General features: G+C 38.0%; 1 protein-coding gene across 3 annotated transcripts in view; it reads right to left on the reverse strand.

Annotated features, from left to right (window-relative positions):
• CENPC (centromere protein C) overlaps positions 1-14302 on the reverse strand; it is a 94085-nt gene that overhangs the window by 42262 nt on the left and 37521 nt on the right. For all 3 annotated transcript variants that reach the window (NM_001045881.2, XM_010806157.4, XM_005208030.5), the window contains 1 exon segment: positions 2548-2739. In NM_001045881.2, the coding sequence (NP_001039346.2) occupies positions 2548-2739 (192 nt within the window).

Consider the following 14302-nt stretch of genomic DNA (forward strand, 5'->3'; position numbering starts at 1 on the left):
ATTAAGCATAACTCAACACTCTTCTCCAAACAGACAAATCAAAAAAGGCAGCAGTACTGAACTATTTTCATTCTTCCAAAGCACTGATCTCAAATAGTAGTCCAGCATCACCTGGGAATCTGTTTGAAATGCAAATTCTCAGGCCTTAGCTCAGACCTACTAAATCAAAATTTTCAGAGTAATATCCTGTAATTTATGTTTTAACAACTCCCCTAGGTAATTTTGACAAAACAATTTTAAAAGGTTAAACTCTCAGCACCAGATCTCTACACATACTTCTGCTTCAAACATTCCATCCTCTTTCCTCACCACAGCCAATCACTTAGCTTGCTCCTAATCATCCCATCTTCAGGAAGCCTTCCCTACACCCCAAGGCTAAATTAAGCAGCTCCTTCTCAGTCCTTTGATAATGTTTATCATACATCTTGATACATGCGAAGAGCCAACTCACTGGAAAAGACCCTGATGCTGTGAAAGAGGGCAGGAGGAGAAGGGGACAGAGGATGAAATGGTTGGATGGCATCATCAACTCAACGGACAGAAGTCTGAGCAAACTCTGGGAGACAGGGAAGGACAGGGAAGCCTGGTGTGTTGCAGTCCAGGGGGTCACAAAGAGTCAGACACGAATGAGCGAATGAACAACATACAGCTCATTGTTTATTTACCACTCTCTTCCAGCAGAATGACAATCATTTAGACCAAGACCTATCTTTATTTCCTAATGTCTAACAGCAGGGGCAGGATTGTGGTAAAGCAAGAGTAGCCTAGGGTGGTAGATAATTTTTCCCAGTTTTATTGACACACAACTGACAGATATCAGTTATATATCAATATATAACTGACATATATCATAACTGACCATGCAAGTTTAAGGTGCAAAACACAATAATCTTTCATAGCATATATTGCAAAATAATTATCAGAGGGTACATCTTAAAAATTCTCATAAAGAAAAAAATAAAAATTCTAACTAGAGTGTAAAATTTAAGAAGGTGTTTACTCCAAGTTGAGCTTCCCTGATAGGTCAGTTGGTAAAGAATCTGCAATACAGGACACCTGGGTTCATTCCCAGGTTGGGAAGATCCCCTGGAGAAGGGAAAGGCTACCCACTCCAGTATTCTGGCCTGGAGAATTCCATGGACTGTATAGTCCATGGGGTCACAAAGTGTCTGACACAACTGAGCAACTTTGACTTCACTTTACTCCAAGTCAGTCACACAGCCCTAAGATCAAGAGTCTTCTTAAATTTCCCATTCTAGGTTGCTCATTTGCCTGGCCCAGCCTAACACCATGGGCACACAATAAATGTTTCTTGCGTGAACTACAGGCTGATCAAGAGCAAAGAAATATGGGTTCTGTTGTTTCAAATCCTAGCACAAAGGTCTCTGACCTTAAGGGGAACGTATGCTGCTCTTCTATGCTTCAGACTTAGTTTGTTCTTCCATCAGATGAAGGAGTTTGGACCAGGTGATCTGTAAGCATTCCTCCACTTTTGTGACCACCTACTTGATCCCAGCATGTCTCAGGACTAATACATGTTTCAAGTCTTTTTTGGTAAATTATGGAGCTCAAGCATGCTTATCCCAGCTTTGTAAGATTTGTATTAATCCATGTAATTACACATTCATTTACCATAGTACAGTTTCCAGCAACCTGAGGCAAAAAGATGAGTTCTCTAAAGCAGTAACAGTAGTATTTAACATTTTAATACTAAATATATGCCATTTATGAGGTAGAAGTAATGGTAGTCATATTTTAAAGAGTAAGAAACTAAACAAAGTAATCTACTCAAAGTTTACCTTCAACATTTATCCTCCCACCATCAACCCCACCAACCTACTTCTAAGTGTTGCCACGTACTCTGCCTTTACCTTTTCACATGATAATGTCCTTGCTTCAATCTAGAGCTAACCCTTTTATTCCGGGGTAGTCCAGACACATTCCTTGCCTACACAAGGACTGTGATCCAGTACCTTTCTACACGGTCATTTTAAAGAGCAGATGAGCTGATCTACTATCTTGCATATTAAAAAAGAGAGAGAGACCTTCTCTTGACCCCACATCTGCCATATCCCTTTTACTGTCTCTTTGGTCTCACTTCCAATCTCCCTTGAACCTACCTCAATCAGAGACATTTGGTCCCATCATTCTACAAAAATCAATTTTATCAAGGTGATAACAACCTCCATGTTGTCAAAATCACACTGTCAATTCTTAGCTCTCATCTAATTCATGCCATGAGCAGTATTTAAAATAGTTCCTCACCTCATCCAATATATCTATACTGCTGGTCTTCCTTCTATAGAATGTAAGTCATATAACAGCAGCAATTTTTCATTTTTGGTTTTATTTTTCCACAGTTGTATCCCTATACCTAGAATACTGTATAGATAAAGCTTCATGAATATTTTTATAATTAATTGATTTAATATTTCTATTGATGATCCAATTTAATTTTTTCCTCATGAGATTTTTCTCAAGCAAACAGGAATATAAATCAAACACAGAGCCTCTGTAGAATGAGTATGATTTAAATAAAATACTTACTTTGCTCTGATTTTACTACCCACCAATTAGATGGGCGTCTAGAAATTCTTCGACTTCTTGTGACAGTTGAAGTTAATTCTTCAGGTTCAATTTTGTTCTTCTTGGATCCACTTGAAAAATGCTTCTTTTTGCATTCCTTATCTTTTTTCTGATTCTTTTTATGAGGAACATTGGTGCTACCTTTCTTGCTTCCTAAAATAAAGAATAAAAATAAAAATCTACTGAACCAAAGAATATTCAGAAAACCACAGCCAATTAAAAAAACAAACAAACAAAAAAGACCTCTCAATTATAGAAACTTCTTAAATTTATCCTATGGACTTCTTTTTTCTTCTATTTTTTTAAAAGTCACACATTCTCACACATTCTCAAAATCTACAACTTCCTCTCAGCTAAATGCAAACTTTGCACATTGCTTGATAAGCAACTCCTGAGTCAAAAAGAAAAGTATGGTATGTAAAGGAAAAATGAAATATATGACTCCTTCCACTACTTAAGAAAGTCCCACGTAAGAAAAGGTTAACCACTGCTTTTCTGTTTTAAAATAATTCATGACTTTAGTCAATCTAATTTATGGAAGAGAATACTTAAAGGAAGTTATCAATAAAGATATATTTCCTTCCTGAAGGGAAAAAGAACATATCTTTGAAAAGAATTTAAAGAGGAAAAATAATTTAAAACAAGAATGAATATGGAAAGCAACAAAAAGTTAAAGGTGTCAATAGTAGTTTCATTTTACTACAAAAGCAGGTAGAGAAGAAAAGATCTAACAAAAGGGACAGATGCATTCTAGTTTTGTTTTTGAGACTGACAACCAGGAAGAAGGGGAAATGAGAAATACAGCATTGCATCTATAATAAAATGTGTACAACCACCAACATGAGTTTAACAATGGAAAAATTTTTTTTCAGAAAGAGAATTAAAACATTAGATGTTATATAATGAAAAATTTTCTTGACCACCAAGTCAATCAAGAAACCTGCATTTTTAAGTTTCTGACACAAATACTTCTATGAAATCCAAAGAAATTAAAATCATTATCAAGTAGGAAACTCATATAGTAAATAAACTGCATAAAAGTATATAAGATCAGGGGGAGTGGCCAGATGGCAGAATAGGAAGATCCTGAGCTCACCTCCTCCCACAGGCATACTAAAATTACAACTACTATTTACAGAGCAAATATTGATGAGAACAATTTGAAGGCTAGCAGAAAAGACCATCTACAACTAAAAACATAAAGAGCCACAAGACAGGTAGGAAAGGCAGAGATAAGAGACAATCAAGACCCAGGGTGGGAAACATACACACAGAAGAATAATTACAATTGCATGGTTCTCCTCAGGGAGCCACACAGGTCTGAGTCCCACACTGGGCTCCCCTGCTTAGGGTTCCTGCACCAGTAGACAAGCCCCCCTAAAGTTTGACTTTGAAGGCTAGTGAGGCTTACTTTCAGGAGAATCTGAGGGCTATAGCAAATACAGATGCCACTCTTAATAGGCAAAGGCAATGTAATTAAAATGGCAAAATCTCCAACACTCCAAGGCCCAAGGCAGAAGCAGTAGTTTGGAAGGAGCCTGGGTCAGAACCATTTGCTGATCTCAGAGAGCCTCCCAGAGAGGCAGGTAGTAAGTGGGGCTCACTGGGGACCCAGGTGCTGGTTGCAGTCATTGTTCTACCACAAGGACACTGCTGTCAGCAACCACAATTTTGGATTTTTGGAATCTTCCATCTAGCTTACTAGAGCTTCCCAGTGGTCAGTGGTAAAGAACCCGCTTGCCAATGCAGGAGTCGTGGGTTCGACCCCTGGGACAGAAAGATCGCCTGGAGAAGGAAATGGTAACCATTATTGGCAACTCCAGTATTCTTGCCTGAGAAATCCCATGGGCAGAGGAGCCTGAAGGGCTGTAGTCCATAGGCTCAAAAAACAGTCAGATATGACATGGCAACTATTAATAAAACAACAACATCTAGCTTACTAATACCAGAACCCCCTCCACCCACCGGTAGGTCAGCATCAGTCCTAGGACAACCCAGGCCAAGAAGCCAACCCAGTTGGGACCCAGCCCTACTTATCAGTGGGCCAGCATTAGCCTCTGGGCCTCTGGAACCCCACGACCAACCATCAGGACTCATCCTACCCACCATCAGTCTGACACCAGCTCCAGGAATCCCAGGGCCTTGTAGCCATAAATCCCAGGATCCAGCTCTGCCCATGCGTGAATTTACACCACCTCCAAAACACCCTGTACCTCACAGCCACTGGTATAAGGAACAGGTCCTGCCCACAAGCAGGCAACATCAGCCCCAGGCCACAGCCTTGCCCACCAGCAGGCCAACACTAGCTCCCAGACCCCAGGCACCACAACCAGCCACCCCAGGACCTGGCTGAGCCCACCAGCAGCAGCAGCCTCCACACTATGCAAGGCCAAAGAACTGAGTAGGGTACAAGCCTGCCTATCAGCACTTTAAGTCATCTTTATTACCTATAGCATATAACACTGTTTGGTATAGAAGCTCTCAAAGAGACTCCAAAATAACAAGTTCAGCTTAAAGCCTATATTTCACTAGGCAATGATATTGATAAAACTGCTACCAAGCATGAACAGTTTTAGATACTACCTAAATTTTGATACTTAAAATGTGGCTCACATCAACTACACTAGCATCACCCAGGATAGACTGTCTAGAACAACAGAATCTTGAGGCCCACCACAGACCCACTAAATATTTATTAATCAATATTTTAACAAGACCCTCAGTGAATTCAAATGCACATGCAAATATGAAAAACGCCATTCTCATTGCTTTAGTCATTCTCCCAGTTAAATCTGATTAGGAAGTAGAGGGATAGAGGATAAAATGAGTGAAATTCTGTCATGAAACCTTATAGCAACATCACTCTCTGATTCTATTTTCAGAAAGTTATAGGATTTGGCAATACTTTTAAATTCAGAATGAAAAGAACTGATTGATACTGATAAAGAGAACTGATTTGTGCTTATAAAGGAGTAAAAGAAGACTATTTGCCTTAACTATATTGTTGTTGTTCAGTTGCTAAGTCATGTCCACCTCTTTGGGACCTCATGGGCTGCAGCACACCAGGCTTCCTTGTCCTTCGATATCTCCTGGAGTTTGCTCAAACTCATGTCCATTGAGTCAGTAATGCCATTCAACTATCTCATCCTCTGCCTCTCCTCCTGCCCTTAATCTTTGCCAGCATCAGGGTCTTTTACAATGAGCTGGCTACTGACATCAGGCAGCCAAAGTTTTAGAGCTTCAGCTTCAGAATCAGTCCCTCCAAAGAATATTCAGGGCTGATTTCCTTTAAGACTGACTGGTTTGATCTCCTTGCTGTCCAAGGGACTCTCCAAGAATTTTTTCTAGCACCAGAGTTGAAAAGCATCAATTCTTTGGCGCTTAGCTTCTTTATGGTCCAACTCACATCCATACATGACTACTGGAAAAACCATAGATTGACTAGATGGACCCTTGTCAGCAAAGTGATGTCTCTGCTTTATAATACACTTAAAATATGATTAAAATTTGTCATAGCTTTTCTTCCAAGGAACAAGTGTCTTTTAATTCTGTGGCTCCACAGTGACTTGGGAGGCCAAGAAAATAAAATCTGCCACTATTTCCACTTTTGCCCCATCTATTTGCCATCAAAGTGATGGCACTGGATGCCATGATCTTAGTTTATTGAATGTTGAGTTTTAAGCCAGGTTTTTCACTCTCCTCTTTCACCCTCATCAAGAGTTTCTTTAGTTCCTCTTCACTTTCTGCCATTAGAGCGGTATCATCTGCATATCTGAGGTTGTTGGTATTTCTCCCAGCAATATTGATTCTAGCTTGGGATTCATCTAGCTTGGCATTTTGCATGATGTACTCTGCACATAAGTTAAAAAAGTACACTGACAGTATACAATCTTGACCCACTCCTTTCCCAACTTGGAACCAGTCCAAGGCTCTAGATGTGGTTCTAACTGTTGTTTCTTGACCTGCATACAGGTTTCTCAGGTAGCAGGTAAGATGGTCTGGTATTCCCATCTCTTTAAGAATTTTCCATTTTGCTGTGATCCATACTAAGGCTTTAGTGTAGTCAATGAAGCAGATATTTTTTCTGGAACTCCCTTGATTTTTCTATGTTCCAATTTGTTGTACAGTTGATCAGTTGTGTCTGAGTCTTTGCAACCCCATGGACTGCAGCATGCCAGACTTCCTAGTCTTTCACCATCTCCTGGAACTTGCTCAACTTTATGTCCATTGAGTCAGCGATGCCATCCAACCATCTCATCCTCTGTCATCCCCTCCTCCTCCTGCCTTCAATCTTTCCCAGCATCAGTCTTTTTCAATGAGTTGGCTCTTCTCATCAGGTAGCCCAAGTACTGGAGCATCAGCTTCAGCATGAGTCCTTCCAATGAATATTCAGGGTTATTTCCTTAGGATTGACTAATTTGATCTCCTGGCAGTCCAAGGGACTCTCAAGTCTTCAGCAGCACAGTTTGAAGGCATCAATTCTTCAGTGCTCAGCCTTTTTTATTGTTCATCTCTCACACTCATACATGACTACTGGAAAAACCATAGCTTTCATTATATGGACCTGGATGTTGGCAATTTATCTCTGGTTCTTCTGCCTTTACTAAATCCAGCTTGTGCAACAGAAGGTCTCAGATCACATACTGTTGAAGCCTAGCTTGAAGGATTTTGAGCATTACCTTGCTAGTATGTGCTGCTGCTGCTGCTGCTGAGTCGCTTCAGGTGTGTCCCGACTCTGTGCGACCCCACAGACGGCAGCCCACCAGGCTCCCCCATCCCTGGGATTCTCCAGGCAAGAACACTGGAGTGGGTTGCCATTTCCTTCTCCAATGTATGAACGTGAAAAGTGAAAGTGAAGTCGCTTAGTCATGTCCGACTCTTTGCAACCCCATGGGCTAGTATGTGAAATGAGCACAATTCCATGGCAGTGTGAACATTCTTTGGTACTGCCTTTCTTTGAGATTGGAATGAAATCTGATCTCTTCCAGTCCTGTGGCCATTGCTGATTTTCCAAATTTGATGGCATACCGAGTGCAGTACTTTATCATCATCATCTTTTAGCAACTAAAATAGCTCAGCTGGAATTCCATCACCTCCACTAGCTTTGTTCATAATAATGCTTCCTAAGGCCCACTTGACTTCACTTGACTCCACATTCCAAGATATCTGGCCCTAGGTGAGTGACCACACCATCATGGTTTTCCAGGTCATTGAGACCTTTTTTGTATAGTTCTTCTGTGTATTCTTGCCACCTCTTCTTAATCTCTTCTCCTTATGTTTGGTCCTTGCCACTTCTGTATTTACACTGTTCGGTAATTATACTGGATCAGGCACAAAAATTTTTATTAAAAAAAAAAAATAGAATCTACTGTACCAATATTGTGCTTAATAAGGGTATCAACCAATACTTTCAAGATGATGAGAACAGGAAACACTACAAGCTACCACAAAGTAAAAACTTGTAAATAAATAACATCTTTTAGGGAGTAGGTATAGAAAATAATAAAGAGTCAATTTACGAAACACCAAAGCAAGAATGAGAACTTTCAACATAGCTGCCACTATAAGTTTGAAAAATTATTTGCACAACAGCATGAATTTTCACTAATGAGCATAATTTTCCAGCACCCAAGATTTCCATCCACGTCTCTCTTCTCTAACTCCTTTTATTTATGTCTTTCCTTCTTGTTTTTCCCTTATGCGTCTCAAAAATACCCTCAGGAACTGCTTCAATAAATGAGAGGTGCTCATGATGACAGAGATTACTGTCCAATTTCATTGAACTGATTCAAAAAAAGAAAAAACACCAATGTGAACAATGATTTAAAGCAAAAGAATATGAAGAGGAAAATGCTACCATCAAAGATTTATTCAGACAATGATACAAAAAAAAAAAAAAAAATCACACAAAGTAAAAAAGAAACCAATTAAGAACACCATTTTGGAATCCACCTCCAGATCAATAAAGATTATAGAGAATGAATGCAATAAAAAGGAACGTATATAGAACATTAAGCTGATATATGAAACATCTGGTAATATGAAAAGAGGTGACTTAGAACTGTGGGGACACAAGTCATAAGCAGGGCAATAGCTAGGGAAAAAATGTGACTACTGTAGAAAATTTTGTATATTTACATGTACAGGAATAGGATTCTGAAGATGGGGCATGTTCAGATAAACACAGCAAGAGTATTCATCCAAAATAGAGAAATATTTCTGTCACTGCTGATAATATATTCCAGTGAGCCACAGAAATGATACAGCAAAGTGGTTTTAGGAACAGGAAAGATATAGATCCTATTCTTCTGGAGTTTTCAGTCCAGACTCTAGAGTACAAGACAAATTCAGCATTTTCTTATTATGTTTGAAAATGAAGAGTGCTTTGGAGCAGATGTAGGAACATACAGGGTGAGTGATAATAATCAGGAAAGTAATATTTAAACTTAGTATACAGCTAGGTAGGGAACCCAGAGTATATTTTATTTTCTAAGTAAAAGGAAGAGCATACAAAAAGGCCCACATCTCAGAAAGTGGTCTGTTCATGAAACTGGAAAAAACTCATTATAAACCAGCCCAGGAGACAAATGGGAGAGGAAAGAAAAGCAAGGGTATGTGCATAAAATGCTAAAATAATCTAGGAGATTAATGTAACTTGGCCAAGGGGTGTAGCAGCAGCAATGAAGGGAAATAATAGATTCAAAAGCTACTAAGGAAGAAGTCAAAAGACTTACTGACTTTATACAGTATGCCAGGTAAAGAAAACAGGAGTTAAAGATGAATCAGATTTCTTTCTTATTATGACTCTGTTTATGAAGATACTGAAAACTGGCAGAGGAAGAAGTTGGGAGGAATTTAGTTCTCAATATGTTGAGTTTGAGAAGTCTGTGGGACAACAAAAGTAGAAAAGTTAATTGGCTCAATCCAAGTCATCAGTTTAGGCATTACAATTATGTCAAGTGCCTTGTGAATCAAAGGAAAATTATTTTCAGAATTAGAATTATCTCCATATTTTTAGTCTTTGAAAACGATATGGTTGGTAGAATAATGACTTCCTAAAGATTCACCTGCCCTAATCACAAAATCTGTGAAAATGTTACATTACATGGCAAGAAAGTTTAGAAACGTGATTAAGGTAATAAACCTTAAAATAAGGAGATTATCCTGAATTATCCCAGTTGGCTGACTCCAATTAAAATGAGAAGGCTAGCATTGCTGGTTTTGAGACTGTAAGAGGACAGCCATAATTTAAGGAATGCAGGCGATTTCAGGAAGGTACAAAAAGCAAGGAAATAGATCCTCTTCTAGAACAACCAAAAAGGAACAAAAACCTTGTAAACACCTGGATTTTGACCCAGTAAAATCCATTTCAGACTCCTGACTCACAGAATGGGAAGATAATATGCGCTGTTTTAAACCACTAAGTACGCAGTAAGTTGTTATGAGAGCAAAAGAAAATTAATGCACAATGCTATATTAATTAACCAATCTAGATAAATACAAGTTTTATATACATTAAAACTAGTGTACAAAATATAGCAGGTACTCAATACAGGTTTAACATTTTTAACTTTTTTTTTAAGAGTATCGTGCAAGTACACTTTCTTGATGCAACATTTTTCACTAAGAAATTATAAATATGCATCTTTCAAATTTTGTGAATTCATATTCTACTAGTTTTAAGAAATATGCTTTCTTGTAATGTTAACTATCATCCTCAGTTTAGTCAGATTCTCCATATAGTGTTTTCTTAAAATGACCAAATGCTGATTAGAAACTGAAGGAAACAAAAAAATAAAGAATAATTCCAATAAAAAGGATATGGTACATGTCTAACATTTATAAGACATCCATTAAATAGGTCATTTTCCTTCTACTGTAAGCAGAACTTGTCAAATATGCAAAGGCATATATAGGCAAAACTGAAGTCTGACAACTATTATTTCAGGTAATATAAAGTCTATGTTATAGACAATATAAAAAGAAAGCTAAAATAACTGAGTGTATGCATGAGCTTAGTCGTGTCCAACTTTTTGCAACCCCACGGACTGTAACTCGCCAGGCTTCTCTGTCCATGGGATTTCCCAGGTAAGAATACTGGAGTGGTTTGTCATGCCCTCCTCCAGGGGATCTTCCTGGCCCAGGGATGGAACCCTTGTCTCCTGCACTGCCAGGCCGAGTCTTTACCACTGAGCTACCAGTGATAACTATATTAAAGAAGATTTTTTTTTAAAAGATTAGCATAAATATTGAGCTTTTAATATACTCTTTCTTTCCTCTATACTAGCAATAGAGTACAGAAAATTCAGGCACAAAACAATTCCACTTAAGCATTAAAAATTTTCACCTTTTCAAAACTTTTTGATGTAACAAAAAATATGGGCTCTAGGTTGAGACAGATCTTAAGATTAATATTTAACTTCTTTTGAGTGTTATCTCTTATTGGATAGGATTGTCAAGGATTAAGCTGTATTTCACACATATAAAGTGCAAATAAATCTGGTGAGTGTTTTCTAGTCCATTAACTATTCTGGAGAAAGTTCTTTCTGTAAGAAATACCTTTTCTATTATGGAAAATGTGATACACTTTATCCATTTATAACCAAAACTCTTCAAAAAAGCAGGCACAAAGGGAACATACCTCAGCATAATAAAGGCCATATATGACACATATGACAAAGCCACAGGTAACATCATACTCAACGGTGAAAAGCTGAAAACATTCTCTAAGACCAGGAATGGTGAAAAGCTAAAAACATTTCCTCTAAGACCAACTCTCATCACTTTTATTCAACAGTTTTGGAAGTCTTAGCCACAGCAATCAGAGAAGGAAAAGAAACAAAATAAGTCCAAACTGGAAAGGAAGAAATAAAACTGTCGCTCTCTGCAGATGACAAGATACTATTATGGTGGTGCAAAAGTAACTGCGGTTTTTGCATTGTTGAAATTTGCTATTTGATATTAGAATATAGTCTTAAATAAACATTTATGTTATATACCATTTTAATGCACATTTCTATGTCTTTTTGCTAACGACTTATTACTAGTTGCTGATTATATTATTTAAATAGACTATGGAAATGATGTTAGACAAAAAGCAAATTCAAGCAATTTTCTTATTCAAGTTTAAAATGGGTTGCAAAGCACCAGAGACTACTCTCAACATCCACAACACATTTGGCTCAGGACCTGCTAATGAACATACAGTGTGATGGTGGCTCAAGAAGTCTAGCAAAGGAGATGAGAGTCTTGAAGATGAGGAATGCAGTGGCCAGACATCAGAAGCTGACAATGACCAACTGAGAGCAATCATTGAAGCTGATTCTCTTACAACTACACGAGAAGTTGCCGAAGAACTCAGTGTCGACTCTACGATCATTTGACATTTGAAGCAAATTGAAAAGATGCAAAAGCTCAATAAACAGATGCCTCATAAGCTGACTGAACATTTAAAAAAAAAATCATGCTTTGAAGCGTCGTCTTCTCTTATTCTACACAATAATAAACCTTCTCGATCAGATTGTGACATGTGATGAAAAATAGATTTTCTACAACAACCAGCAACAAACAGCTCATTGGCTGGACCAGGAAGCTCCAAAGCACTTCCCAAAGTGAAACTTGTACCAAAAAAAAGATCACGGTCTATGTTTGGTAGTCTGCTGCCCATCTGATCCACTACAGCTTTCTGAAGGCTGACAAAATTGATACATCTGAGAAGTATGTTCAACAAATTGATGAGATGAACAGAAAACTGCAATGCCTGCTGCTGGCATTAGTTAACAGAAAGGGTCCAGTGCTTCTCTACAACAATGCCTGATCTCACGTTGCACAACTAACAATTCAAAAGTTGAATGAATTAGGCTACAAAGTTTTGCCTCATCTGCCAAATTCACCTGACCTCTTGCCAACCAAATATCACTTCTTCAAGCATCTCGACAACTTTTTGCAGGGAAAAAGCTTCTACAACCGGCAGGAGGAAGAAAATGCTTTCTAAGAGTTCATCAAATCCTGAAGCACTGATTTTTTTTTTCTTTCTTGAAACAAAGAATTTTATTTAGAAACCATTTAAAGTAGAAAAAACCCCTGTCAAGAAAGACCAGGTGGAAAATGGTTTCCCAATAAAATGGAATTTTAGGACAACAAAAGTCTAAAAGGCCACGAAAGAGAAATAGCACCACTGTTATTTGAAAAATGGCTAGTTACTTGCATTTTTTGGCATTGTCATTCACTGAATCTGAGTTTTCCTCTGAATTCCACACAGAGTATGCACTACATGTAACAGTTTTATCATAAAACACCTACTTGTTACACACATTTCAGGAAAAGCTACCACCAGAAACAAAAATCAATATAAATACAGGGACTAAACAATCTCAGCAGTGGGTGACACAAATTTGTAGAATTCTGCCAAATAAAGGAACTGAGGCAGCTGTGAGCAAAGTAAATGAGGGAGTTAAGGAATAAAATGTTTTAAATATTAATAATTCAGACGTGGTACTATATTTTCTGCAAAATAATGTTAACATTTGGTAACATGCTAGCATTCTTATCTCCAAAGAGATCAGTGCACCGGCAAAGTATTCTGATAAAAGCAGAGGGCTGTGGATAGCACGTACCAAAAACACCCAGTCTTACAGATCCCAAGAGAGCAGTGGCCTTCATTGATCACTCCCTTTGCCAGAGGTCCAGAAAGAACTTGCAGCATGATCAACTACCACTGAACTTTCACTCTAAGCAGCAAATTTTAAGGAGCCAAAGAGGAGTCTCCAGTGGGCAAAGGGAGCAGAGAAGAGAAACATGTTAAATGTAAACTTAAAAGAGAGTAAAACGGGACACAACCCTCATTCAAATCCCAGAGATGCAGGCAAGTCCCCAAAAGTAGATGTTAGGTTTAAAAACTGGACACATCTCATTTCCCCTCACCCCCCTCCAAAAAAGAAAAAAAACAATACACAGAATTATCAGGGATAACTGGAAAAATCACCAGAAAAATGCTCAATGAAAATCAAGCTCTTCAAACCAAATGCCTCAGGTCTGAAACACATCCTATATTCATCTAGGCAACAAAGCCTCTTGCCAAAGCATGGATTTTTAAGCTACAGGAATAAAACTTATTACTCACTGGCAAAAAAGAATTGACTGTAATGATTCCTATTTTGATTAATAAAGATGTGTTTGAGGCTTGCTGTAATGATTTCAAATTCAGTCCAAAAATGCGATTATGTTTGCACCAACCTAATACACATAGAAAATCCTAAAGATGCTACTGGAAAATTATGAGAAGTCTTCAGTGAAAAACAAAATTTGCAGGATACAAAATTAACATACAAATCTGCTACATTTCTATACACTAACAACAAAAGATTAGAAAGTGAAATTAAGGACAATCCCATTCACCACAGCATCAAATATAAAATACTTAAACCACTTAAGGAGGCAGAAGACCTGTACTCCAAAACTATAAGATGCTGACAAAAGAAATCAAAGATGGCACAAACAGATGGAAAGATATATCATGTTCTTGAAATGGAAAAATCAGATTTCTCACAATGACTATCATACCCAAGCAATCTACAGATTCAATACAATCCCTATTAAATCACCAATGGCATTTTTTGCAGAACTAGAACAAAAACACTTTAAATTTGCATGGAAACACAGAGGACTGTGACTAGGCAAAACAATCTTGAAAAAGAAAAACGGAGCTGGAGGAATC

The sequence above is a fragment of the Bos taurus genome, chromosome 6, assembly GCF_002263795.3.
Source record: "Bos taurus isolate L1 Dominette 01449 registration number 42190680 breed Hereford chromosome 6, ARS-UCD2.0, whole genome shotgun sequence".
In the NCBI taxonomy this organism is placed as follows: domain Eukaryota; kingdom Metazoa; phylum Chordata; class Mammalia; order Artiodactyla; family Bovidae; genus Bos; species Bos taurus.